The 27,082-nt window shown below is 42.6% G+C and overlaps 2 protein-coding genes and 1 long non-coding RNA gene across 9 annotated transcripts in view; 1 reads left to right on the top strand and 2 right to left on the bottom strand.

The window, feature by feature from the left end:
• dnah7 (dynein, axonemal, heavy chain 7) overlaps window positions 1–14,201 on the top strand; it is a 71,062-nt gene extending 56,861 nt beyond the window's left edge. For all 3 annotated transcript variants that reach the window (XM_085135180.1, XM_085135179.1, XM_085135181.1), the window contains 12 exons: window positions 593–685; window positions 769–945; window positions 1,135–1,296; window positions 1,384–1,584; window positions 1,735–1,896; window positions 2,934–3,119; window positions 5,655–5,792; window positions 7,629–7,859; window positions 9,346–9,498; window positions 11,257–11,434; window positions 12,177–12,280; window positions 13,921–14,201. In XM_085135180.1, coding sequence (XP_084991306.1) covers window positions 593–685; window positions 769–945; window positions 1,135–1,296; window positions 1,384–1,584; window positions 1,735–1,896; window positions 2,934–3,119; window positions 5,655–5,792; window positions 7,629–7,859; window positions 9,346–9,498; window positions 11,257–11,434; window positions 12,177–12,280; window positions 13,921–14,127 — 1,992 coding nt within the window. In that variant the 3' untranslated portion in view covers window positions 14,128–14,201. The remainder of the gene's footprint in view (window positions 1–592; window positions 686–768; window positions 946–1,134; window positions 1,297–1,383; window positions 1,585–1,734; window positions 1,897–2,933; window positions 3,120–5,654; window positions 5,793–7,628; window positions 7,860–9,345; window positions 9,499–11,256; window positions 11,435–12,176; window positions 12,281–13,920) is intronic.
• Window positions 1–27,082, bottom strand: part of LOC146501073 (uncharacterized) — a 404,586-nt gene that overhangs the window by 137,390 nt on the left and 240,114 nt on the right. The window lies entirely within an intron of this gene.
• The window catches only part of slc39a10 (solute carrier family 39 member 10), a 34,891-nt gene continuing 24,460 nt past the window's right edge, over window positions 16,652–27,082 (bottom strand). For all 5 annotated transcript variants that reach the window (XM_085135199.1, XM_085135198.1, XM_085135202.1 and 2 more), the window contains 7 exons: window positions 23,904–24,079; window positions 22,915–23,079; window positions 22,651–22,759; window positions 22,266–22,565; window positions 21,674–21,754; window positions 18,551–18,741; window positions 16,652–18,380 (listed from right to left, as the gene is read on the bottom strand). In XM_085135199.1, coding sequence (XP_084991325.1) covers window positions 18,228–18,380; window positions 18,551–18,741; window positions 21,674–21,754; window positions 22,266–22,565; window positions 22,651–22,759; window positions 22,915–23,079; window positions 23,904–24,079 — 1,175 coding nt within the window. In that variant the 3' untranslated portion in view covers window positions 16,652–18,227. The remainder of the gene's footprint in view (window positions 18,381–18,550; window positions 18,742–21,673; window positions 21,755–22,265; window positions 22,566–22,650; window positions 22,760–22,914; window positions 23,080–23,903; window positions 24,080–27,082) is intronic.

Here is a 27,082-nt window from a genome sequence, read left to right as displayed (position 1 = left end):
TCAAGCACACGGGCACTCACACACGCTAACACACCCTGTTCACACAGTGAATCCCCAGGAGATCCTAAATAGGTGTATCCATCTCAAAGCACCTGCCAACACACATAGCCAGAAGTCTCTCGACAAACAGCCTGGGGGAAATAATTCCAAAAGTTCCCTCTACCATTGCTCACTTCCTCCGGTGCACTTGTTCCACTAATTAATCAAACATATTGCTGTGACCTAAAACCTATTTCTGTTTTTTTTTTCTTCTCTTCCCCATTTCTGTCTGTTTCCATTTGTTGCCTTTCTTCATGCTTTTCATTTGCATGTCTAGTTATGTACAATATTTCTCCATTTCTTTGCACGATTGCACTGATTAACCTTGCCTGTCACTGAAAACTTGACATAATTATTCCTCAGCTGGTATTTGATTAGGATCATTTTGATCAACAGATTTAAAATATCTAGTGCTTTTCTACAGCTATAGCTTAAAATATATATTTATGACATATGACAGGATTCATATTTGGAAAGTTATGCAGTGTGAAACTAAAAGTACTTCCCATGCATACTTAGTCTGAATCAAAACTGACTCTGCTTTGTCTTACAGGAGCCCCATCAGACTCAGTTTCCTAATGAGTGGCAGGAGAAGCTGAGCCAGTTTCAGAAGATGCTGGTGATTCGCTGTCTCAGGCCAGACAAAGTCAGTCCACATGGGGAATGATCTCTTTTTATAACCTTTTTTTCACATAAAACCTCTAAAACATTCCTTTAACTTGTCCTCAGATTGTTCCCATGGTTCAGGAGTTTGTTTCAGACAAGTTGGGCCGTCACTTCATTGAAGCACCGCCCTTTAACTTAAGTAACACCTTTATAGATAGCCACTGTTGTGCCCCCCTTATCTTCATCCTTTCCCCTGGCTCCGACCCCATGGCGGCTTTGCTCAAGTTTGGAGATGAAAAGGTACAGAGACATTACAACTATAGCTGTCATCCTGCTGTGTGCATCAAACTGTAAATGAAGTCAAAATTGCCTCTATAAATGAAAGAAATTCAATCTCAATATTTACCGGGTCTAAAAAAAAGAGAGAGAGAGAGACCTCAGTCAAAAAGTAGCTAAAAAATGAAGCGCACCACTCTTCTTATCTCTCAGGGCTTTACTGGTAACAAGCTGACGTCCCTCTCTTTGGGCCAAGGCCAAGGTCCTATTGCTATGCGCATGATTCAGACAGGCATTAACGAAGGCACCTGGGTGGTTCTGCAAAACTGCCACTTGGCCACTTCATGGATGTCAACACTGGAGAGAGTTTGTGAGGTGAGGACATGCACGTTTTCAGTACACAGCAAGTTATATTGTTCCAATATATGCATGTATTTACTTGCTTTTTGCCTCTGTGAGCAGGGGCTGAACCCAGATACCACCCACCCAGACTTCAGGCTGTGGCTTACTAGCTACCCATCTCCCACATTCCCTGTGGCAGTGCTCCAGAATGGTGTTAAGATGACCAACGAGGCTCCAAAAGGTCTCCGCTCCAACATTGCACGTTCCTTCTTAATGGATCCCATCTCTGACCCAGAGTTTTTTGGCAGCTGCAGCAAGCCGGTCAGTATGCAAACATGTCTTGGTGGCTTGCTGTGCATGTCTACCATGGCTCCATCAGCGGGTGGATTTCAGGATGTGTGTGTTTTAGCAGTGGGATACGAGCACCACTATTTATCTTAGATCACATCTTTCATCTGTTCCACCTCCCAGGCTGTGTTCAAGAAGCTATTGTATGGCTTGTGTTTCTTCCACGCCCTGACCCAAGAGAGGAGAAAGTTTGGACCTTTAGGCTGGAACATTCCATACGAGTTCAATGAGACTGACCTCCGGATCTCTGTACAGCAACTACACATGTTCCTGGAGCAGTACCAGGTAGATGTTCTTGAAATGTTTCCATTCACGGGCAATTTTTTTGCTTACTGTGTTTTTCTCTCCAAAAAACATTGTATTTTCATCGAGTGAACACAAGCGTTTAACCACTTACAAATTCCATGCAGTCTGGGATGTAGTGCATTCATATAAACTTTACATAGAGCTGTATGAAGTGAGTTTATCTCACATGCAGACCCACATCCACGATGTACTCCTATATAGCTGTCAGCATCTAAGCTCATATTAAAAATTCTGGCTTTTACAACTACCGTCTGCTTTGCTCAAGTATTCCTTTTCATAAGCCGTATTCAAAACCCCTCTTGACATTTTTCCACATACAGATAGCACTCCAGTCCTCCACCATCCCCTCTTCCTGTGGAAAAAGCAGTAGACATAAACTACTGAGGATCTTTTTGGAACGCAGTGACATTTTCAGCTTGCGGCTGAGTGTTGCTCAGTGCATTTTTAAGTGAAGTCCTCCTCAAGAAAATGCCAAACTGGCCACAACTTCACCCTTCTGCATCCTCACATGCTTTTTTGTGTGCAAATGCTGGTTCTACAGTGACAGGTGTGTCACGTCACAGCATTATAACCCCCTGACAAATACTGTGTATGTCCCCTTGGTGCTTCGAAATACTTCTAACCTGTTGTGGTTTTAAATGTGATAGTTTGGATGTTTTATGGTTACTGGCAGTGGGCTGTAGTTGGATCCTCGGGTTCTGTGGATTGTGGGTGGGGTCTTTGTTCATCTGGCTTGTTTTACAGCTGTTAAGGATTTTTTGCATTGTGTCAGAGCACATTGCTCTGCTGAAGAAGCTTCTACCATGAGGAGGGTTTGCAGCAGTGTTGGCTGGTACGAGTCAAAGTAATGTCTGCATGAATGCCATAAGTTTCCCATTGTTTTGATTCATTTTGCAATGAAACAAAACGATCACTTCACCTGTCAGAGCAGATCTTTATACATTGAAAATCAACTACCTCTCACTTACCTGCTGTTATGTTCTCTTATGAAATGAATGATTTATTGTGTTTTACAGGAAGTGCCGTTTGATGCCCTCTGTTACATGACCGGTGAGTGTAACTACGGCGGGCGAGTGACTGACGACTGGGACAGACGAACCCTGCGCACGATCCTCTCGATCTTTTACACCCCAAAGATCATCGAGGACCCTGGCTACACATTTGACCCCAGTGGGCTGTACTATGCACCAGCTGAGGGAGATGTAAGATATACAGAGTCTCAGATAAGATTTTTTTAAACGAATCACCTCTTTGGTCTGTAGGCAACAAAATAAGCACAGGATTTATGGTAATATGTCAATACCAGGGAAATGTTTTTGCAGTATTCATGATGCAAAGTCTCACTGATCTGAGTTGTCACTCTCTCCTTTAGTCACATTTAGTAACTTCTCGTTACTTTTATTATCTTCAAAATGTGTGTTTGGTGCCACAACAAAAACTCCATCTCACTCCTGTTTATGGACCAAATATAATGTGTTTTTTATCAGGCACACTCCATTTCCAGGGACAATAATTGACTTCAAACCTCATGATCATATGCTCAGTTCAGACTTATGGAAGATGCACTACCGGTCAAAAGTTTCATTTAACGTTTTATTCTTTCTTTTTATTACTTTTTATATTGTAGATTCATACTGAAGATAGCTTCATGATGTGGTCTCCTAAAATGGTTTCACTTCATAGGTGTGCTGTGTCAGGGTTCATTTGTGGAATTTCTTGCTGCCTTAATGGGGTTGGGATCATCAGTGTTGTGCAGATGTCAGGTTGGTACACAGCTGCCAGCCCTATTAAAAATGTTAGAATTAATAATATAGTAAGTAGAGAGAAATGACAGTTCATCATTACTGTAAGAACCAAAGGTCAGTCAGTCCGGAATCTTGCTAAAACTTGTGTTCCCAAAAAACCATCAAGAACTACGACAAAACTGGCTCACACAAGGACTGCCACAGGAAAGGAAGTCCAAGAGTCACCTCTGCTGCTGACAATAAATTCATCAGAGTTGCCAGCCTCAGAAATCGCAAGTTAACAGCACCTCAGATTAGAGTCTCTATAGATGCCACATAGGGTTCCAGTAGCAGACACATCTCTACATCAACTGTTCAGAGGAGACTGTGCGAATCAGGCCTTTATGGTCAAATAGCTGCTAAGAAACTACCACTAAGGAAAAGAAAAAAAGAAGGTCAGATTTGTTTGGGCCAAAAAACACAAGGAATGGACATCAGATCAGTGGAAATCTGTGCCTTGGTCTACTCCAAGTTTGAGATCTTTGGTTCCAGCCACTGTTTCTTTGTGTAACATAGAAAAGGTGAACGGATGGTCTCTGCGTGCATAGTTCCCAACATGAAGCATGGGGGAGGAGGTGTGATGGTGTGGGGGTGCTTTGCTGCCAACACTGTTGGGGATTTAGTCAAATTTGAAGGCACACTGAACCAATATGGCTACCACAGCATCCTTCAGTGACGTGCCATCCTATCTGGTTTGTGTTTGGTTGGACCGTCATTTATTTTTCAACAGGACCCCAAACTCAACTCCAGGCTGTGTAAGGGCGATGTGACCAAGAAGGAGAGTGATGGAGTGCTGTGCCAGATGGCCTGGCCTCCACACTCACCTGAGCTGTCCCACTTAGGGTGAGATGGACCGCAGAGTGAAGGCAAAAATGGCCAACAAGTGCTCAGCATCTGGGAGCTCCTTCAAGATTGTTGGAAAACCATTTCAGATGACTGCCTCACAAAGCTCAACGAGAAAATGCCAAGAGTGTGCAAAGCAGTAATTATAGAAAAATATAAAATGTGTTTTGAGCTATTTCACACTTTCTGTGTTCACTACATAATTCCATATGTGTTCATTCATAGTTTTGCAGATTCTCACTGAAGCAACAATGTAAATAGTCATGAAAATAAAGAAAAACCATTCAATGAAAAGGTTTGTCCAAACCTTTGACTGGTAGTGTATGTATGCTGTATGCATGGATATATGTGATTGGTGTTTTTGTTTTTTATATTTTCTATTCTTTACCCTGCTAATCAAAATGTTGCCTGTAGACTCTGATGAAAACTACATGCTGAATGCATCAACGAAATAATACAGTTCTTCTGTACAAGTGTTCCTTCAGCTTTAACCTCTTCACATGTTCTACTTCTCAGTATTTGCCTCGATGTCACAATATGACCAGGTTTAAGTGCAGTCTGCTAAACTAGCAGATGCTGAGTTTGTTCATGCTGTTGAATTTTTGATATATAGTACAGCACAGGTATGTTATTCACTCGTGTTTTCATTCATATTCAAAAATCAGTTACACAAAGCTGCTGGCAGTATCATTGCCTTAAAATTCAATAAAAGTAAACTTGGCAGTTTTTCAAGGAAGCATATTGCAGGACTCCTTTGCATTGTTGTTGAGCTACCTTTAAAAAGTCATTAACAGATAAAATGTGTGTAACAAGGCACAGCAGGAAGCCACCATCAGTGAGGGCTGATATATTTGTTAACACTAGTACAATCTATGGTGCACACCATTTTATTTGGCATTTAGTTCTCCAGCACTGCACCCCCCTCCAACCACATCTTTTATTCATGAAGCCACATTTACATAGTCATTAAAATAAATGTCAGCAATCTAAGGAGCAGACTTGTTTTTCAGCGAGTGTTATTACTCGAGATGTTTCCTGATGTTGCGTTAAAAAATCGTCCTCTTACTTCACTCGTCTCCTCTCCCTCTGTTTTCTGCATCTCTGTCGCAGTACGACAACTACATCGAATATACCAAGTCGCTGCCACTCAATCCGTCACCAGAAATTTTTGGCATGAACGCCAACGCAGATATCACCAAGGACCAGGCTGAGACTCAACTTCTGTTTGACAGCATCTTGCTTACACAGGTAACGCTACCTTGACCCTTGATAAGTCTGTATTGTATTGATCAGCTGTCACAGGAAGTTCAGACACACATGAGTAATCTTTTAGGAAAAATAAACGGGCATATCCAGGAGTAGTTTGTAGAGATCTTTTTTTTACTACCACAGAAATGGAAAAAAAACAGCACTGAGGCCAGACCTCAGCTCAAATTAAAAAAAGAAAGAGCCAGCAGCCTTTGGATGCTTCCCAGGCCAAAGCGCCCCCTCTTGGCCAACATCCCAGATGCTCAGCTGGAATGACCCCACCCATTCTGACCCCGCAAATACATAACACGCAAACAAATACAAAATAAACAGACCGGAATACATGCATGGGAACACATTTACCTAGGCACCGAAGTTATTTCTCCCATAAACACACACAGCATCGGTATGCCTCCTGTGGATCTGTTCTAAATATTTTATCGGCCTGCATTAAAATGCACCGTGCAGCATTAATTAAAAACAAAAAAAAATCGAAATAAATATTGCAGTTGCTTTTAGAGAGACTTCTCAAAGAGCAACATTGTGCTTTGAGGCTGCAGAGACACAGTCACAGTGGCTTTGGTGGAGCTGTGTGATCCAGCATCATTACAGCTCAGCTTTGTTAGACGAGGTTAGCTTGTTCAGGATTATATATCTTACCGCTTCCCCGCTCCAGTCGATGTTTGATGGAAATCAAATGTGAGGGATTTTGCATCAAGGCCTACTCGAACATGAAAGAAGTGTGGCTTCTACTGCAAAGTGGAAAGGGGTTTTTATTTATCTGTGTATCCATTTATTTAAAGAACCACCACAGTGTCTTTGACTTCTGAAAAAATATTTCTCTATGCTAGAAGTTTTAAAGTGGATCGACACACAACACTAGAGAAGAATTCCACATTCAGCTCAGCATATGTAGTGAAAGTGTATTTTTATAGCATCAGACCTGCGTTGCTACAAAGAGAGAATTATCTCCACATGCATCGTGACTTCTGGATCTCAAGTTAAAATTAGAGCTCCGTGCAGTCTGGCATTTATTCGTATAAATTCCATTCAACAAGATTAATAATGGCTCCAGTCATGTGTGGACTTCATTAGCATCTAATACGATCTCATCAGTCTCAATGACCGATAAACAGGGAGACACTTCAAATGGAATGAAGCAGCTATTTATCATTCTCCTACTGTAACCCTGTTGCCATTAGCCAATGATTATCCATTACCGCTGGCTAGTGACTAAGCATCATATAGGTAAATGGTGCAAGTTGGACTAAGAAGAAAAGCGTAAGAATCTCAGATTAGAGTGAATAATTATCACCGTGAATGATCATTATAATTGTTGATAAGAGTGTGTCAAATTACTGCGTGGGAGAAATCGGGGGTAAAATGCAGTGAAGCCTTTCATCTCGCGCTGTATGATGAAATCCTGAGATTATACTTGCAGTGATTCCTCTGTGGACAGTGTTGCAGCTATAACCTGAGAAATGTGTACATATTGAGAAACAGAAGGTAAAATAAAATATAAAAACGTTGATATTCTGTGTCATTCCGTGTTCTTTTAGATGCATAAAATGTGAATCACTCAGGCACAAAGATGATGAAATATAAGCAAAGTCGAGTCAGAAGTCAGGCTCTCTTAGCATCAGGGTCTTTTCAGGATCAGAATAGCACCAGTGCAAATGAGTCTTTAAAAGAGAATACATAATTTGACAAGTCAAAGACAGCAAATGGTAATTTTCCCTAAAAATTATGAACTGTCAATCGAGTGAGAACCCCACATCCTGCCTTCCCTTCTCATCAGCCCTCTGTCGCTCTGTTGTGCTCTATGTCTCTGATCAGTCCCGCTCTTCAGGCGGAGATGCCAAATCCTCAGATGACATGGTCTTTGAAGTGGCAGCTGACATCCTCAGTAAGCTGCCTAAAGACTTTGACTTGGAGGCAGCAATGAGCCGCTTTCCTACCAGCTACAACCAGAGCATGAACACAGTGCTGGTGCAGGAGATGGGTCGCTTCAACAACCTGCTCGGCACGATCCGAGACTCTTGCATCAACATTCAGAAGGCCATAAAGGTACGTGGAGAAAGGGCTGGAATGTATCTGCAGTAAATTTGAAGAGTGCCTTTTTTTGAATCACTTTTCACAAGAGAAATATGAAAATATCAAGAATTAAGTGTCGTCACTCTGCAGCCATCTGAGCAAAAGCCTCTAACTAAATAACTGAAAAGAGAACCATAAGTCTTATTTCAGTGGTCATGGGACATAAAAACACTATTATGAATTACTTATAACTCACTTCAAAAAAGCAACACGATCAAAGTGTGTGGCTCATCCCACCAGAGCACAGAGAAAATGTGCTGGTTTACATTAAGGAGACTGTAAGATGAGAAAAAGTACTCCTGGCTAGATCTTTAGTATGATAACAGATATATCAGCAGCCGCACACTTGAAACTGTCATGAACTTCAACTGTGTACTTGCAAATGTACAAGATGACTGGATCATATGTTTCCCAGTTGGGCTCTGTGGTGGCTCTCTGGGAGACAGGTGAGACACTTGGCATTCAGGAGTTTTCCCATCACTTTCTATTGATCGTTTTGAGAGTGCCACGCCTCTCCTTTATACCGCCTCTTGGTAATACCTGACCTACCAGAGAGGGGAGTAAGCATTAAGTGTTTAAGTCTGGTCCAGGTCTCAGGAATCATTGTTGTCTGGATATTGTCCAAATGCCAAATGCTGTGTAATTGCAGTAAATTTGTTTAAGAAAAACAGTTACGCCAAATGATGAATCATCATTGATTTTACATTTCTGTTCAGTGAAAGTAATAATTCATGTGTGGACGCACACCTCTGCTGAATGATTATAGAGGAAACACTGGTAATGCATCCTCAGAAATCAGATACTATAAACATTCAGCAGAATACAGTTGGGTGCAACAACCTAATACACACCCTCTCTTTGTTAAACCAGGGAAAGTGTAGACATTATCCTGCATATAATTTTTGTCTACGTAAAAGTCTGTGTGTTACTGTTATTGTCATCATACAAGCAGTGTTGCTAAATTATACACCAGATAAATCCATGAGTGAGGATCCACAAGTATTACAGGAGTCTGAGCAGCTGCACTCCCAAATAGATTCTAACACCTTCATATAATTTTGATTAGTTATTTTATTATTTTCTTAAATTGCGACAAACACACTTGGAAACTTGGAAACAGCATTCCAGATTGACTGTAATTAGACTAAATGAAATTAATAAAGCAAAGTTCCTCTGCATATAACTGCAGTCCTGTTGTTCAAAGGTTAGAAAAATAAGCCTAGACACTTGCGTGCTTCTCTTTGTAACTTTAATGAACACATCTCTTTCTGAGATGTTCCATTGCCGACTGAAGAGAAAGCCCAAGACTCAGCAAGGGGAACAAAGCACATCATAGTTCATTGTGGTATCAAAGGCCCCCCACAGAACAGTAAGAGTTCCCCATTACGCACCTGTCTGTCTCCTGCTAGCTTCAAAGAAACGAATCACGTGTGTGATGTGTGGGTGTGTTTGTGTGCAGGGTCTCGTGGTGATGTCTGCAGTGCTGGAGGAGGTGGTCAGCAGCATCCTGAAGGGTCGCATCCCAGCCATGTGGATGAAGAAGTCCTACCCCAGCCTCAAATCGTTAGGAAGCTACGTCAACGACTTCCTAGAGCGACTGACGTTCTTGCAGGTGACTAAAACAAGAGAACTGCATCAAATAAGTGGGATTCTGGTCTGTTGACTGGAGTTTAGCTATAAGGATCTGACCATTTTGCTTTTTTTTGAGCCAAAAGTGAGCATACTTGGATGAGATGGTGGCTAGTGAGTTTGTTTAGGAAGCTGCATTTGAAAAGTGCACAGGTGTAACAGAGAAAGTAACATTTTACTTCCAGCCCATCTAAGTCCTTTACTGGGAATTAAGCTCATGTACTTACCAGATCAATGCATTAAAATTTTCCAACATGCAGCACAAGGCGATAAACATCACCAACAGGTTCAGATCAGCTCTTCAAGTTACAGGAGCGAGGCCTCGCAGACCGTGTTGTTCAGCCCTAATGTCGATAACTCACCAGGTTAAACTGGAAAAAATCTATGCCTACAGTTTTAATGGATGAAGGTATTGTCTAAAACTTTCGGCGAGCATCTTGGGGTTAGTATCTTGCCCAAGGATATTTGGCACGACTGGAGCAGACAGGGATTGAACCACCAGCCTTCCAATTAGTGGAGAACATGAGCTAAAGTCACGCCTTTATATAAGTCAGGTATTATCACAGCACAAAATAAAAATAGTAAAGCTGATTAAAAATTAAATAACAACATAAAAATGTTTTAATAAGGTATTAACCACATTTTTTATACATAAGTGTTATGGATGAAAAACTTAAGTCATTGCATACTTTTGCTGTATAACGATCTGCCTTAAGCTGTGCCACACTTGGCACACTTACACAAGAGTGCTTTATTCCACAGTGGCTTATCAACATGGAGGAGGCAGGGAGATCTGCTGTATTATGCATTTTAATCATGAGCAGAGTTGGCACTGGAAACACTCGCAGCCACATGACCTACCATGTGAGTCTGCAAAGTGAAGCGCTTCATCGAACAGTGCTGTCAGTTCCCACGGCAGAAATATCCTCCTCCTGTTAGTACCCGCTCAAATGAAAAGAATACTGTGTGTGTGTGCATCCACTCACGACTCCCTAAAAGTGAGCTGGAAAGTGCTGTGTTTCTTAACTGTGACTGCATGTTTGTTTAGGAGATGTTGGTAAAAAATAATAATCGTTGTTAACATTTATGAATACAGAAATCAGTAAAAAAGGAGGAAAAATTGAACTTTTGACCCTACAGTGCTGGGATTTGGTGCTTTGTTGTTCTGTGAGAGGATTTTGCTGGCGTGGGTTGGGTCCACCTGCAAACCAGTACAAAGTTGCTCTAAAGATCATATTTATCATCTTTTCCAGGAGGACAATGCCCCCATCCAGACAGACGTGAGGGGTCTGTGATTGGATGAAATTGTGATCGCTTTTGTTTGAGGGCTGGGGGTTGAAGGCTACAAGTGTTTTCCTATTCCTATAGTGATTTCTTGAATTGGCAGGTTACATTTATTGCAATACCACAGCACTAGCATGTGGCATACTAGTGCTGTGTCGCTTGATTTGTGGTCCAGACTGAAACATCTCAGGGATCAAGTGAAGAATTCAGTTTTCACATTACAATCTGTCATTTAAATAACATATGTGCTGTAATTCCTTTTGTTTGTATAAGTCAGGAATTATCACAGGTTAAATTAGCAGCTCAACATAATATTAAACATATTGTACTTGAGTTAGCTGCAGTGTGTAATGTTGACATGGACTTTCTTGTTCTTCTGTGCATTTATTTTTTGACTTGCTTTTCCTCCCTGACTGTTTTGACTCTAAACGTCTTCTTTTCCTCTGTGTGTGTTCAGGACTGGTACGACAAGGGCGTGCCTGCTGTATTTTGGATATCAGGATTCTTCTTCACCCAAGCCTTTCTCACAGGCAGCCAGCAGAACTACGCCAGGAAGCACACCATCCCTATCGATTTGCTGGGCTTTGACTTCGAGGTCCTGGATGACAGACAGTACAATCGGCCTCCAGCGGACGGTAGGATGCTGCTAGGAGAAAGAAAACAGCAGATAGGATGAGGGAGCGTGGCCTTGGGTTAATAGTGTAAGCAGGGTATTAGGACAGGTTTTCTAAAGGCCCCTCTCATTAAATGAGGGTAAATAAAAGATACGGGGAAGATGGAGAGCACTTGTAGTAGGAAGGAATCTGAGAGATGAAAGAGGGGAATTCAAAATGAGGTTTCAAAGCAGAGAGCGAAATGAGAGGAACACAAGTGGTGGGTGTAGGAGAAGAAACAAACAGATGAAAAGTGACACAAGGCTGACTGAATACGAGAGGAGCAAAGTAAAAAGCGAGAAAGTAAGTTAAAGTAAAGCATCCCTGCCTCTCTCTTACATGCGGGCCTGCATCAGCCCCTCGCTGTGCCTCCAGCTCCGCTGTGAGATTCTCAGTCAAAGTCTCACATAAAGTCTCACCCTCAATCAGCTCCCTGCTGGGCCCCCACCAAGCTAACACAAGCTATACTGCCAAGCTACAAATCTGACAGTGTGTTTGTGCATTTGGGTGTGTCATACTGTAGGGGTGCCAACATCTAGTTATCTCTAAGTCATGCCCCCTTTTCCAGCCTATTAGAGGAAGAGCCTGCTGCACTCTGCAGACAAGCAGAGGTCAGTTCAGCTTAATTCATGTAGAAATGTGTTTGTCAAAAGCTGCAGTTTGTAGAAGGTAATTTGCGGATTTTAATATCACAGTAAGAATGAATTGTGTGTGTTTGTGTCAGGTGTGTACATCAGAGGTCTGTTCCTTGATGGGGCGCGCTGGGACAGAAAGACCAAACGTCTTGCTGAGTCCTATCCCAAAGTGCTGCACGACTCCATGCCTGTGGTGAGCATTCGGCATTGCGTTCATGTTGGTCGTCACCTTTTATTTCTAAACATTTTGTGCTTTTTATTGAATTTTTTGCAGCTGTTGTGAGCCCTCACAAGTACAGCGCATCCTTATGGAGTTTTTCAGGGCTGATAAACAGCCTAAAGGCATCATTTAGTTTTCACTCAGCACTATTTTCTATTCTAGATTTAAGCACCAGTGTCAAGGCAAAAAATCATGATGTGTATGGCAGAATAAGAGGGAAAAAGCATTATTTGTAACCAGCTGATAATTCAGTGGAAAAAACACAAAACTTTGAAATGGCTGGATTTGAAAGGCCTCGGTTGGAAGGTAAACGCTGCAGCGCTTGTGTGAAACTGGCTTATGATTGCCTTCCTGGTGAGGCCCCATGCAGAAACACGTAGAGAGAAGTGTGTTGGTTTACACTTTATATTACAGCTTGTGGATTTGAAAGCTCATTGTGGGCACAAGGAATTTGTGGAGCTGATAGCAAAACACTGCAGGCACCAAAAAGGCCCCAAAAAGCCGTGTTGCATAACAAATTCTTACATAAAGTTTGCAGGGAGGAGGTTTATTGATTGTGCTTGTGTGAATCCCTCTGGCCATCAGAAAGAAAAAGTTTTTAATTGTTGCGTTGCTCGTAAACCCCAGTGCGACAGCTTTTATTTAAGAAGGGACAAATACTGCAAAGGAAGCGAGCAGCAGCCGCTGCGGGTGTAGCTGCTTCACCCAAGAGGATGTTCTCTGGACTCGGCTGCAGCCTCAGCACTATTTTACATTCTGCCTGCAGGACACGCGTCTCCTTCCCATCCTTTTATTAATTAGCAGGGCATGCTGTGGCATATGAAAGCAGACTGACAGAGTGATGGAAGTAAGAGCCGGTGGCTCAGAGCAGCCACTGATCAAGTTTTCCTTACGGTTTGAATCTTTTCCAGTCTCTCTTCTTCACAATGCAGTCAGCGCCTATGAATTATGCACGAGACCGACTTTTTTTTAATATTCCGACAGTTCAGGGCAAGTTATTAACAGAATCAGTTCTTGACAAGAGCGGAACTTAATTAAAAATGTGTTTATTATTTGTGGGGAGAGAAAAAAGCAGCACAACAGAGGCTGCCGCGCCTGCCTTTGAAATGCAAATCTTCGCTGAGGCGCCCGTTATGGAACCAGATGAGCAGTTTTTCAGGCTGCAAGTCTACAAACAGTTTTTGTTTTTTTGGTTTTTAAAGATGTTTTTTGGAGTGGCCCAGTTTATCCCTTTTGCATAACCAAGACTTCTTAATAGCCCAAGGGAGCTCTTGCTCGTTAATGCTATTGTTTTATAAGTTTATGTCCCCAAAGTTCCAATTTGTAAGTTAATGTTTGGATAACAAATCGAGAGCCAGGTTAGTTCCCACTGCAGCGAATGCTTATCGCTCCATCCTGACCTCTGAACCCCTTTGAAGACACGCACGCCCATCACAGTGCATTTATCCTGCAATCAGGGCTGTTTCCTTTTGTGTGTCATCAGCGGAGGCGAAGCAAACCCCAAAGCCAGCTGAATTATTCCACCAGTCAAGTTATGAAAGGAACCCCAACACGTTGAGGTGCGACCACCCCATCTCGTCCCCTCTGTAACACTCTGTGCTTCTCTCTGTCAGATGTGGTTGAAGCCCATGAAGCGAGGCGACATTCCTGAGAGGATGTGTTATCTGGCGCCCGTCTACAAGACGAGCGAGCGACGTGGCACCCTGTCCACCACTGGACACTCCACCAATTATGTCATCGCCATGACACTCAACTCCAACGTTCCTGCAGAGCACTGGATCAGAAGAGGGGTCGCTCTACTCTGCCAGCTCAACTCGTAGTCTCAACTTTGGCTTACGTCTGGATTTGTTTCACACTCTGACGTGTAATTAAAAAAATCGGGAACAGAAACCGACGCAGGCTCTCTGGGCTTTTTTTCAGAATGTCACAAACCTGCAACACCGAAAAATGACACCAATAATCAGCCACAAAACACACGAGCACGTGTCGTACACAATGTCAGTGCCACGATGCATCAGCTGGATGACATCAGTGAGGCTGGTCGAGCTCCTGTAAAGGACCTCTCCACGCTGCACTGGATAATAACACAAACCACAATCTTCTCCTAAACCTAACCAAGCTTATTATAGTTAAATAAAACTACAACCAGATATCAAAAATAAACATTTTAGTTAACTGGTTTTGTGAACTTGGAAAACTAAAATGACTTAAAATATGGAGGTAATACGTTTGGTTTTAGTACCAGTTAAAACATTTATTAAAACTTGCTGATGAGGCACTGATGGACACATTTCTTGAGGCTTTGAGTGTCTACAAGACCTAGAAGACATGCCCTCCACACAATATCATAATCATTACAAAGTCTGACAGTGATCTGACAGAATAAAAACTAAACTCAGCCTGGTTCTGCCGGAGGTTTCTTACTGTTAAAAGGAAGTTTTTCCTTCCCACTGTCGCCAAAGTTCTTGCTCATAATGGGTGATATTGTTGGGTTTTCTCTGTAAGTATTATTGTAGGGTTTACTTTACAATATGAAGTGTCTTGAGGCGACCGTTGTGATTTGGCGCTGTGTAACTAAAATAGAATTGAAAACTGTAATAACACTGAACTTCAAAAAGTTGTTTCTTAACTTGACCAGTAAAAACCAGCAAATCCACCATAGAGACAAAAGCTGCACTCTCATACTTGTTTAACCTTAATTTACTTCACTGTTACCCCTCAAACCTCCTGATCTCAACTCCTTATAGAAGGATTCTTAGCGCCAATAGTCCTGATCTAGATACCTGACACAGTGTGCAATAGCAGACAGATACATGCGAACCCTGGAATAAAATCACAGCTTTTCTAATGAACAGGGCACTGACTCAGCTGCACAGTCGGTTTGGTTTCTTCATAGATCCATCTTCCAGGTCACTCATTTACAAACCAGCTTCAGCAGATAAAGTGAGGGGAGGATCGGCAGGAGTGCTCCAACAGGGTTTCTCAGCTCTCTTCCGCCAATTTGTGCCGGTGTGGATACATGTGAGAGTCAGAGCGCAGTTTGACGGGTTTAAGAAGCAATTATTACGCATTAGCTCGAGCAGATGTTCAGGTGATATATGTTAGGAAACTGTGGTGGACAGAAGGTCTGTGGACTACATCTGCCAATCACTGGTGAATTTGTTGAGGTAAATATAAGAGACGGGCACCAAGGGGCAAGATTATGGCAGAACCATCAAAGATCAGGAGTCCACGAAGTTTCCAGAGTTTATTTTCCTTCCGTAGGGGAGAATGTACAGACAGGCAAAAAGCAAGGATATCACATTTTGCATTTTATATCCAGGTCACTAAACAAATATACACAGAGCAAAGCAAATATGATCATGGTCTTTTTGCCTGAGAAACAGTGAGGAAACTTTGGGCGATGTGTCACAAAGTCTTACTGAGCACTCGACAGGGCGGTAAAGGTTTAAATTATTTAAAAAAAGAAAAATAAAACAGTCAATATTGGAGGAAAACAATCAAATAGATGTAAACTTATATTTTAAAAAGGGGGAAATAATAAGCTTAATTTGATTCTGAATTAAAATACATTCAGGTCCCATTGCACTAAAATTCCATGTGAACATAAGATGAAATAATAAAACACTTGTACAAAGAATAACCGTGCAGATAATAAGACGACTGCGGTCGCGACATAACCTGCTTCAAAATAATAAAAAAAAAAATTTTTTTAAAAAAGGCTTGTAACACCGTCACAATACACCCAGGACAACCTCCCATGATCTTCACACAGTTCATTTAAAAAGGAACAAAAAGTTTTCACCGTTTTTACTCTTGCAGTACAAAGAATAAAAACACTGTACCGCTTCACTCGTGCTTCATGCATGATTCAGTCAGATCAGTGAGACTCACGACGATTTACAGCCAGTTAAGACAGACGATGGATGTCACACAGTGACAGGATAACTGAAGTCTGCGTGCTCCAGCAGCTGAAGCTAGGATTGGTAGCTTTAGCATGCGAGCCACAGAGCAGCCAATGGAATGTCGGGGTGGGCGGGATGATGGGTGGCGTCAAGCACCAGCTGCTGAAAATCCACACTGTGGCCAGTTTGGGCACAGCCAGCACAGTGACTACACATGGTTGGAAAAATACTCCCATTAAATAACCTTTGTGCTTTGGTTAATCGATTACTAGAAGTGCTGGGACGTTTAGAAGCACTGGAGTGTACTGCTCTTTGCGTCATCTGTCACAGATTGTCAGGAATTCATTCTTCAACAAACACTTTTAGCAGGAAGAATTTTTAGCTTCAACTTTTAGCTGCACAACAACTGACGCTAGACAGACCTCATGTATTTACAATACATCCACAGATGTATGCCTCATCAGTGAAGATGAGACAACTGAACCTCCTACCATAACTACAGACCACAGTTTGGTCCAATGGGACAAAGCACCTTTCAGGAACTCAGAGGCACCCTAAACAAAAATCGAGTAAACTACGACACTTGTTATGAAGATAAAAATAAGTTTAATTCACATTTTGAAGTCGGTGACTCTCAAAGAAGCCTAAGTAAGAAACGTTCTCATTTAGCTGAAGATAGTTAGACCCTTACAGAACAAAGTTGGCTGAACGTTTGCAGCATTTGGTTCCCAAAGTAGACAAAAAGAAAACACTGATTACTGTAAATGCTAGTGTGTAAAGGCTTTGGCAGCTGTTAGCAGCAGCTGTCAGTAACCCTTTTCAGACACGCTTTAAAAAAACAACTTTCATTCACTGGATCTGAATGTTCCCAATTTAGTTTTTAGATGCGCTCCATACAGACATATTTTGAGGACTTTAGTCACATTGGCTTTGCGTGTATTTGCATCTACTCCCACTAAGAAACATTTGGGTTGGCGGTCTGATGCCAGCAGCAGTAAAAACATTAAAAATCTCTAAAAACAGTTTTTGTCTCTATTATAACATAACTACTCAAAGCACTGAAGAAGAAGAAACCTATGTTTGAATTACAGAATACTGTCACTTGTTACCTATCCCATGTCTGAAAAGGGCTACTACAAACTACAAAGGTTTAGTAGTCTTAAAAAAATTAGGCGGTAAAACATCATTCTAAGGGCAAAACTAAAGTTAATGGCAGCAAAAATAAAATAAAAACTGAGTAATTAAGACAATCTCCCACACACAAACACCTGAATTCTTGTCTGTTTTGATACTGCAGCTTAAAACTCAGCATGTTTTGCAGGTGAAGCAACACCAGCTAAAATGGTTTATTCCACATGTAGCAGCCAGGTGGGGCCGGGCCGGGCGTCGCTTTAAGGGCACTGTGCGATGCAGCTGTGGAGCTGCTCCAGTGGCCGGGGCTTGGCACGACGGCGTTTGATACACGACGTGATCACGGCAACGATGGATGGCAGGTGAAACACACACCACAGATGTATGCGGCACAGCTGACAGGACACAGCACAGAGGGGATGAGAGACGAGGACACGGGGAGGTGTACGACGACAACACACTAACAACAGGTGATGATGGATAGGCGGCGAGCTGCTGAGCCGTGACAGCTGCCTCTCTGTATGAACACACGCCCTGCACCACCTCACTATCTACATTATTTTATTCTTTTAAACGTTCAGAACAGAGGTGTATCCTGGTTGGGGCATAGCTTTGCTCCTCCGGCACTCTGCCTCTTTATGCTTCACAGGGAGCAGATTGGAACTGACGGAGGAGAAGTGATGGAGGAGCAGAGTAGAAACACCACTACCAGAGTCATGAGATATGCATAAGCTATCGCAGCATGTTTGGAATGGAGGCACGGGCCATGAACGAGACACGTTGCATGCAAGACCGGGCCGTTACATTGCAAACAGAGCAAGTTAAGGCCAAGAACAACACTGATACATCCAGCTCTCCCCTCCTTCTGCTTCCTCTGTCCTCCACTAGAAGCCAAAATCGAAAACAATGCGGTCTTCGAAGATGGCGATGAGCAGCATGATGGCGAACCCAGTCAGCATGCCCAGGTTCTGCAGGATAAAGTGTCCCAGCTGGCACCGCTTGTGCTCCTCACTGTCCCCGTGAAGCATTTCTGGCAGCTATAAAAGAGACAAAGTAACCAGTTGGGATAAGACTCAGACTTTCTGGGATTAGCATTGCAGATCGGGAGGCAACGAGAATACGAGCGACTGCCCGTGTGTGGGAGCAGAGACTGAGTCAGGGGGACAATTATCACTCTGGGGCTGTGGAGCGCGCTCAGCCAACTCACCATATCCACCAGAGCCACATAAAGGAACATGCCAGCTGTGATGGCGAAGATCCAGTTGGTGACATTGTGCGTGTACTGGCCCACCGCGGTGCCAATCAGCATGCCAACGTAGGCCATGAGGGCGGACAGCAGATTGTAGACAATAGCCTGCTTCACCGACATCCCGGCTTTCAGCAGCACCGCAAAGTCACCTGTCGGCCAGAAGACACACTCGTTTAAACAACAACACACACACACACACACACGCAGTGTGTGTGAGGTAAAAGCAGAATGACAGCTGTATGTCCGAGTTCTGTTTACCGTCTGAGGAGTGACATACTCTTTGTGGAGTACGACTCACTTCGTGTAGTTTTATTTATTTTTCCGGTTTATTCCATGACTCACTTCGCCTTCAGTGATGAGGTGAGCTTGTTCTAAACAAACCTTCCCACACGCATCCACCACCACCACTTTCTGTCTTCACATAGGTGGGAAAAAACCAGAGCCGCACTTCATATACTTATGATTACATATGCATGCAGTAGCCTCTCTACCCTCTTCAATCATCGCTGGGGCCAAATGCGAGAAGAGGCCCGAGTCTCAGCGGAAACGCCCTGGATTTGGAGAGAGAGATGAATACTGAGAAGGGGGGTGGCCTACATTTCCTGCGCCGTGTAAGAAGCGGCCTCTTTTCCTCGCTAATTACCACAATGAATATATTACCACTCTGCTCTCATCCATCAATCAACCCCGGAGAAAAGAGGAGAGAACTTAACAGAGACGGTCCACGCACACCTCGCTTCACTGGCATTTTTTTTGTCAGCCCCCCCTCTTCAACTTTTCCTACTTCCCCCCCGTTCCAAACCGTCAGACACTCAGACACGCCTGCTGCCGCCTCATCTACCGCAATTAACACACCCATCACTGCCAATTAGTTTCACTCTGGGTGGTTAAAGAACCCTTATAATCATCATCTTTTCCATCCAGCTGCCAGTCGGGGGACAGTCTTTGTGTTGAGGAGGAGCTGAGAGGTGCACTTGTCAAACTGCTGCGTTTGTCTGACAGGCTGCCCGACGGGGGTGAAAGCACGACAGCGAGCGCTGCTGAAGAAACGGGCACCGAATCAACAGGAAATGTGAAATTACGCGGGGACAAAGGGACCGAGCTCGCATATCTCCACATAACGCTCGAGACGAGATTTCGGTGCTGCAGCAGTTAGCCATCTGGAAACTTAACATAGAGATAAAGGATTATTAAAAATGCGTTCTTTATATCTATATATAGATATTTATATATATCTATAGCAGCAGACAGATTGGAACTGACGGTATCTCTCTCTCTCTAGAGATAGATCTAGATATCTAGATCTATATCCAGAAATGTCTATAGAGATAGATCTATATATCTAGATCTATATCCAGAAATGTCTATAGAGATAGATCTAGATATCTAGATCTATATCCAGAAATGTCTATAGAGATAGATCTAGATATCTAGATCTATATCCAGAAATGTCTATAGAGAGAGATCTAGATATATAGATCTATATCCAGAAATGTCTATAGAGAGAGATCTAGATATCTAGATCTATATCCAGAAATGTCTATAGAGATAGATCTAGATATATAGATCTATATCCAGAAATGTCTATAGAGAGAGATCTATATATCTAGATCTATATCCAGAAATGTCTATAGAGAGAGATCTATATATCTAGATCTATATCCAGAAATGTCTATAGAGAGAGATCTAGATATCTAGATCTATATCCAGAAATGTCTATAGAGAGAGATCTAGATATCTAGAGCTATATCCAGAAATGTCTATAGAGAGAGATCTAGATATCTAGAGCTATATCCAGAAATGTCTATAGAGAGAGATCTAGATATCTAGAGCTATATCCAGAAATGTCTATAGAGATAGATCTAGATATCTAGATCTATATCCAGAAATGTCTATAGAGATAGATCTATATATCTAGATCTATATCCAGAAATGTCTATAGAGAGAGATCTATATATCTAGATCTATATCCAGAAATGTCTATAGAGATAGATCTATATATCTAGATCTATATCCAGAAATGTCTATAGAGAGAGATCTATATATCTAGATCTATATCCAGAAATGTCTATAGAGAGATCTAGATATATAGATCTATATGCAGAAATGTCTATAGAGAGAGATCTAGATATATAGATCTATAGATAGATAGATAGATATGCTGATTTTTTTAAAAATACATTTTGCAGACACGGTCAACATTAACTGGTACTTTCTGCTAAGCGCTTTAATATTACAGACTGAAAAGCCTGTTTCTTCTCCTGTACTCGTTTTCCCTCTAAAACACAACAATAAGAGAACAGGGTGCTCTTGATCAACACAAGGGGAGGGGGCAGCCAGACAAACCTAGGTTATTATTCACCAGTTCACACGCAGCGGTAATTGACACTAGTCTATTCATCAAGAACACAAACGAGGCAATGAAGCTGCAGCACAATGAGACACATCATCAGTACTGATCTGCTGTGGACGGGCCCATTGTCTGTCTTCTTTGCCCCATCCTCTTCCTCTCTCTCTAAACAAACGGGCAGAGGAGAGCACTGCGGCGTTATTTACAAAAAAACAAGCATGCCTGAACAAAGCTGTTCACTGCTGCTGAATCACAGTGAATCAAACGGCTCCTCAGAGGAGGATAGCTGAATGCAAACGAGAGCACCGGCAGCTGTATTGAACAGCGTGTGCCAGGCTCAGTATATCATCTGCTCTGACAGATATTGGCGAATCATCTCAGTGCCGTCATGTGAAAGCCATTAATTTACAAAAAAACCCAGCATTTTTCTGGAGTGAAGAGCACAGCGCTGATTATTGACGCCACTGGTTTTTTAACAAGTTTCAAGGGACCGAGGGTCGCGAGACTCGCTCTGATTAAAGTTTCAGTTCAAGTAAGACGAGAGCTTTTCAGCACGAGGCGGTGATTTAGACGCTGATTATCGTTACGGGAACCAAAGCCTCCACAAAACAGCTTTGTTCCACTTGTTGAATAAATGAAGCGTGCAGCGTCTTGTGTGTAATGAGTAAATGAGTTGCTTTTGACAGTTTTATTTATTTTATCCCCCTTTCACAGTGTCTTAGTGCACGTACCGAGTTCATGAGGTAATTCGTGGCAGAAAACAGCCACTGATGTGCTGATGCCACCTGTCAGGTTTGCACTGAACGCAGCGCCTGTAGAGTTCAAAGTGTCAGAGAAAAGAGAAAGAAACAGACCATTAGAGGAAACTACACACTGCTGTGCATCTACCAGTTAAATATTAATCTTCTGCCAAAAGACTGCTGGTGGTAGCTTCATGCTTGGTATTAAAAAAAAACCCAAAAACTGTTTTGCAGGAGACCAACAGCACCGTGTTTCCAGACTTCAGACTTAACATGGACCCATTAGGCCTTATTTTCTGTCAGACATGTGCCGTTACATGACTGGATATTAATATTAAATGACTAAAGTGAAGAATTTCATCTATTTAAAAGTGATCTCACATCTAAAAGCTCAAGCTTTTATAAACTCTAAAACTAAAAGCTCGAGAGACAGATATGGGAGCTGGGAGTGATGTCAAGCCCAGCTCCCACTGCTTTCCTCATCTAATGGGCATCATTTGGAAAACTGCTGGTATTTCAGTCTCTGCTTTCAGTGCCACTGGATTTAAATCCTGTACGCTGGTAAGTTACAAAATCGTGGTACCTATGGCGAGGCCATCGCTGAAATTGTGCATGCCGTCTCCCATGATGACCATCCAGGCAATGCTGGCTATCCCAGCGTCCTTCATCTCCTGATCCGAGTGGCAGTTTCCTCCATGAGAGTGACCGTGACCGTGTCCGTGCGAGTGCTTCTTGGTTTTACGTCCATTCTCCTTGGTGGGGGACTGACCGAGGTTTGCGGGTGCCAGCGGCGTTTTGTTGGTGGGAGAGTCGGGCGTCTGGAGCTCGGTGAGCTGCGTGTCGTTGTGGCTGTTGTCGCAGGAGACAGCTGTGCTGTCGGGGTCTAGCAGAGGGAGGAAATGTTAACGGGAGGACCAAAGGAGCTAAAGCTGGCGAGCTGCTGTAAAGATTCACGAACAAACACTAACCTTCATTGAGCGGCTTAAGGTGGAGCCACTCTGCATCCGAGCGCCGATTTAACTTATGATCTGACAACTTCCTGCCAATCTTGCCCTCCTCATTCACCTTCTTCATGCCCTGTGAGCAACAATGCTCATTATATATATATTTATACACATTTCTTACACTGTGTTGCTTCAAAAGAGTTTGAACAAAAGACAAAACCTGAAACAGAGATTTAGCGTCTGATAACGGCCCACTCCATCACCTGCAGCTGGATCAAGGTAACTCACCCTCTGGTCTTTGTAGTGCTTAAACATGCCAATACAGTGTTCGATGATGAAGAGGAGGTAGATGCCGGCCAAGGCTGTAAGCCCCTTCCACACTCCATCAAAAGCTGTTGCCATATCTTCTTCCTGGTCGGCCCCATGTTTGCTGTGATCGTGCTGCCCTTGAGACTGAAGACAGGAAGAGGAGCAACAGATGACTGAGTGACACATAACATTCACACATTCATCAGAGCAGTTCAACCTCGACTCGCTAAGAGGAAACAGTTACAAAACTGTTCAGTGGAACGGACGTTTTCATGTCATTAACATAAAAAAAATAGATGCTATAATTATCCACAGTATACAAGTTTAACAGAGTTAACAGTTGCTGATTTCCTTTTCTACATAGATGTTAAGGCTGTTAAGTCTTGCGTCTGGTCAGAGGTGACAGAATATTTGCAATAAATTCTCAAGATCATTTTTATTTTACTCAAAGGGTTTTTAATTCTATTCTAATAATGTTTAATATAAAGAATTTCTCTTTTCTTTGACTTCATTAAATGTTTGTTTCCATTTCACAGCGATAACATCAACGTGTTAAAATTAACTCTATGAAGCCCGAACCATGAACAAACTATATAAGTATTTTTTATACGGAGCAAGCAATTTCATTTTTTGGGGGTCCAAAAAAACAAAAACACACAAAAACTCACAAAAACACAGGTATCAAATATCACAATGGATGTGAATGGAAGTCGTTTGTGGTTCAGTATTTAAAAATGAAGAAACATGAAGCCACCGTTCTTCTGATTAACCTACAGAATCCACACGTTCTGGTTCAATTCATTTCCACTGACGGAGCAAGTTGTGCTTGTAGTTTTAGGCTCTTTGTCACAAAAAGGTCATTTCTGTTACCACTTTAACCCACTTCCATCGATTGCACAGGGGACGCTAAGGCACCACAAAGACATTATTCCTGTGTTTAGAAGCTGCCGTCTGTCTTTTGTACTTACGTGAGGCAGCAGGTGAAGGAGAGCGTCACCACTGAGCGTGCCCACTGCCAACGCTACCAGAAAGGTGAGCAGGAACTTGAAGCACGATTGCTTGAGGATGGGCACGAGTACGACCCCCAGCAGAGACAGCAGGCTGATGATGGTGATGGACACAAATCCCCAAATCCAGACCCACACTGGGGGAGGAACAATAAACACAGAATAAATTAAATGATAAAATATGACTATTATTTATCGGACAGCTTATTTTTTCCCCATTTGTTTGGTGAGGACTTTTTATTTTAGAAAAGGTACAAAATAAACGCTTTTTTCATTTCCAGTCAAACAACGAGAGACGACACCATCAGCTGCAGCTTTATCATCACATGGCTCATGGCTGCAGGTGTTTTCCCCCACATTGTTCACACGTGAAGGAAAGCATCCTCCAGAGGTTTTAAATCCATGTGTCCTTGTGATGACACACGATGCCTAAAGCAAAAAACACGAGGTGACATTTCAGCAGAATTCTTCTCGCCTCATTTTTCATTCAAGGCCAGAGTCAAGAGACGTGAAGCGCCAGAGAAAAAGTGAGAAAGGTACACTATCATTTAAACTGTCAGTCGAGCTGTCAGCCCAGGACGGTCTCAGAAGCGAGAAAAGGTTTTGTCGTCAAACACGACAAAGTGTTTAATGTGGTATGAAATTCCATGTCGCACCAAAGCTGGTCTGTGCTCTCTAAAGCGATGCTGGTCCTTCACTGCTGACATTCACCTAAAGGACATCTATTGACTGAAACACTTAGTGCATGTAATGCACATATTACAGACAATTGACTTCAGGGAGGCTATTTGGGAACCATGACACAAAACACAAACAACACTCACCAACACATTTCAGAGACTTTTTTGTTAACTATAGATCGATGTAGCAGCTGTTTGTGAGGCCAAACAAGTTTTCTCCAAACTGTTTTCCATATGACAAACAGGTTTTGGTGGAGCTTCAGTCATGCATACAGCCGTATCACAGGTGACACAGAGCCAGCAGGAAAAACCGACAGGCAGACCTTCTCTCCTCTTCCATTCGGCCCCAGGTGGCGGAGCTTTTGAAGACATGATCTGAAACGTGTCTTACACCTGACGGTCTTTAAAGAGGCTGAATCAAGCTGTTACTGTACCATTACACAGCTGTGGGATTAAAAAAACACTACCAAAGACATCTCTCCCCAAGCACCAGGCTCACAACTCAGAAACAGGAGGCTGGAGATCCTCCTGGGGAAAGTATTGTGTACTGAGTACAAGTAGTGTGTCTGATGCTCAGAATTAGCTTTCGGGAAGCTACTCTTTTCCTCTGAAGCCATGAAAAAAGTCAGTATTTGACTTTAACAAATGGTATATTGTCTTACATTGTCTAACATCTGGATTAGATGCATGTAACTAATTCAGACTCATCTTTAATTTGCCGTCAGGATCTGTGTGCGATGGATTTACTTGCTGACGCCCCTTTGACAGTGGAGTGAATTCAGAGCACGGGCCGACGCTGAGCACTGAGACTCTTTGAGCCATTTGGATTCAGGTTGTAACGTGCACGACATTGTGCTGATGTTTTTTTATTCCCTCATTAATTAGACCGACTTGGGCTAAAATCCTCATAAACCTCCCAACATTACTCTCTGCAGTTTATACCCCATAATGACGGACATGTTGGATATAGTTCACCAACATCAATTAAAAGGTTCTCCTCTCGCTGGTTCCTTCCCTCGGCTCTCCCTGTTCACTGTGTTCCCATACAGTACTTTGTGTAACACCACGCAGCATCATCTTTTAGTTTGTTCAATTAACTCGTGCCCGCAGGACTTCAGACTACTGGAAAATGCTTCGTTTTGACATTTTATTAAAGTCTTCACAGATATATTCATCTTGGCCACAAGGCTCTGGGTGTGAACTGAAAGCCCGCCCACCTTCCGTTTAAATCTTCTGTTTGTACAAGGCAGCCAATCGGATGAAAGCTAGCTTTAAAAAAAAAAAGAGAGAGAAAGAAAAAAGCCTTGTTTGTTCAGCTCTTTAGCTTAATCTGTGTCTCAAAGACCCAGTTTAAGATAAATAAAGATGATTTTGTTTGTGGATGGTGATCATGTAAAGCTACTCCAACGTGTTCAGAAAAGTGAACAGAAATAACTAAATCTTGCCTTTAATTCGAAATAATCCTGCCATCAAAATATTTCCTCTGAGGAAAATGTTCCTCTCAAACTGGCAAAAGGGCGTGAATGACGAAGGCTTCTAACACGCCCACTTATAACATATGATTGCTCCTGGGCTCGCCATGTTTCCTCACACTGCAGGCGTGAAAGGAGAAAGAGCGTTTCCGCAGAACATTTTACGCACTCGACTCCCACGAGAACCTTTGAAAAGTCAGCACTCTTTGCTCTGTCCTCTGCAGCTCACTCAAACAGTATGCTGAACCCGGCAGCGAGCGCAGCACAAGCCACGTCCTGCATGAAAGCCCCTTGAGGCAGGAGCTGCTCAGCGATTTGACAGAAAACCAGAGAGCGATGCTGAATATCAAGACACCTCCGACGCCTCTGGAGTTTTCTGAAGGTGGAGGACTTTTCCCTGCTGAAGTGGACTAAAGTTTGATGAAGGCAGTCACAAACAGAATCGAGTCGAGCTCGTCGTCCCCCTCCTTCCTTCTCTCTTAATATCACAGGACGATCCTGCCATCTGCACATGTGCCAAGCCATACGTGGGAGTGAAAAGAAAGAATGCGGTCCGATGGTGCTTCTATTTAAAAATGAGCACGGCTTTGCAGAATCCCACTAAATAAAATAAATAAAATCTTTTTTTATATATATATATAAATGCATCTCATTCCTGCCCCGAGGATGCTTCAAACATCAGCTTGTATTTTCAACCCCTGAAATGCTGTTTTATTTTATTTATTTTTTACGTATCTGCAGAAATGTCACTGTTACCACTAGCATCACAATGCTAGAGTCCCCCCCACCTCAGCCAAAAGTGGACCTTTCTGTGTCTGTGCATCATCCTGGTATTTTGGGGCATTTTAGGTATGAGTAACTGTATAATTGTTACAAACAAGAAACCCTCCTTATAATCACAACGGTGAGATTGATGGCCAAACCCTGATTGGTTGGTGCCAGCAGATTTAGAAGCGTGACAGTAGAGTTATACGAGTTCTTCACAGCT

Source organism: Neolamprologus multifasciatus, chromosome 16, assembly GCF_963576455.1.
Source record: "Neolamprologus multifasciatus chromosome 16, fNeoMul1.2, whole genome shotgun sequence".
Taxonomy (NCBI): Eukaryota; Metazoa; Chordata; class Actinopteri; order Cichliformes; family Cichlidae; genus Neolamprologus; species Neolamprologus multifasciatus.
The sequence above is the reverse complement of the archived record's forward strand: the minus strand, read 5'-3'. Positions and strand labels throughout refer to the sequence as shown.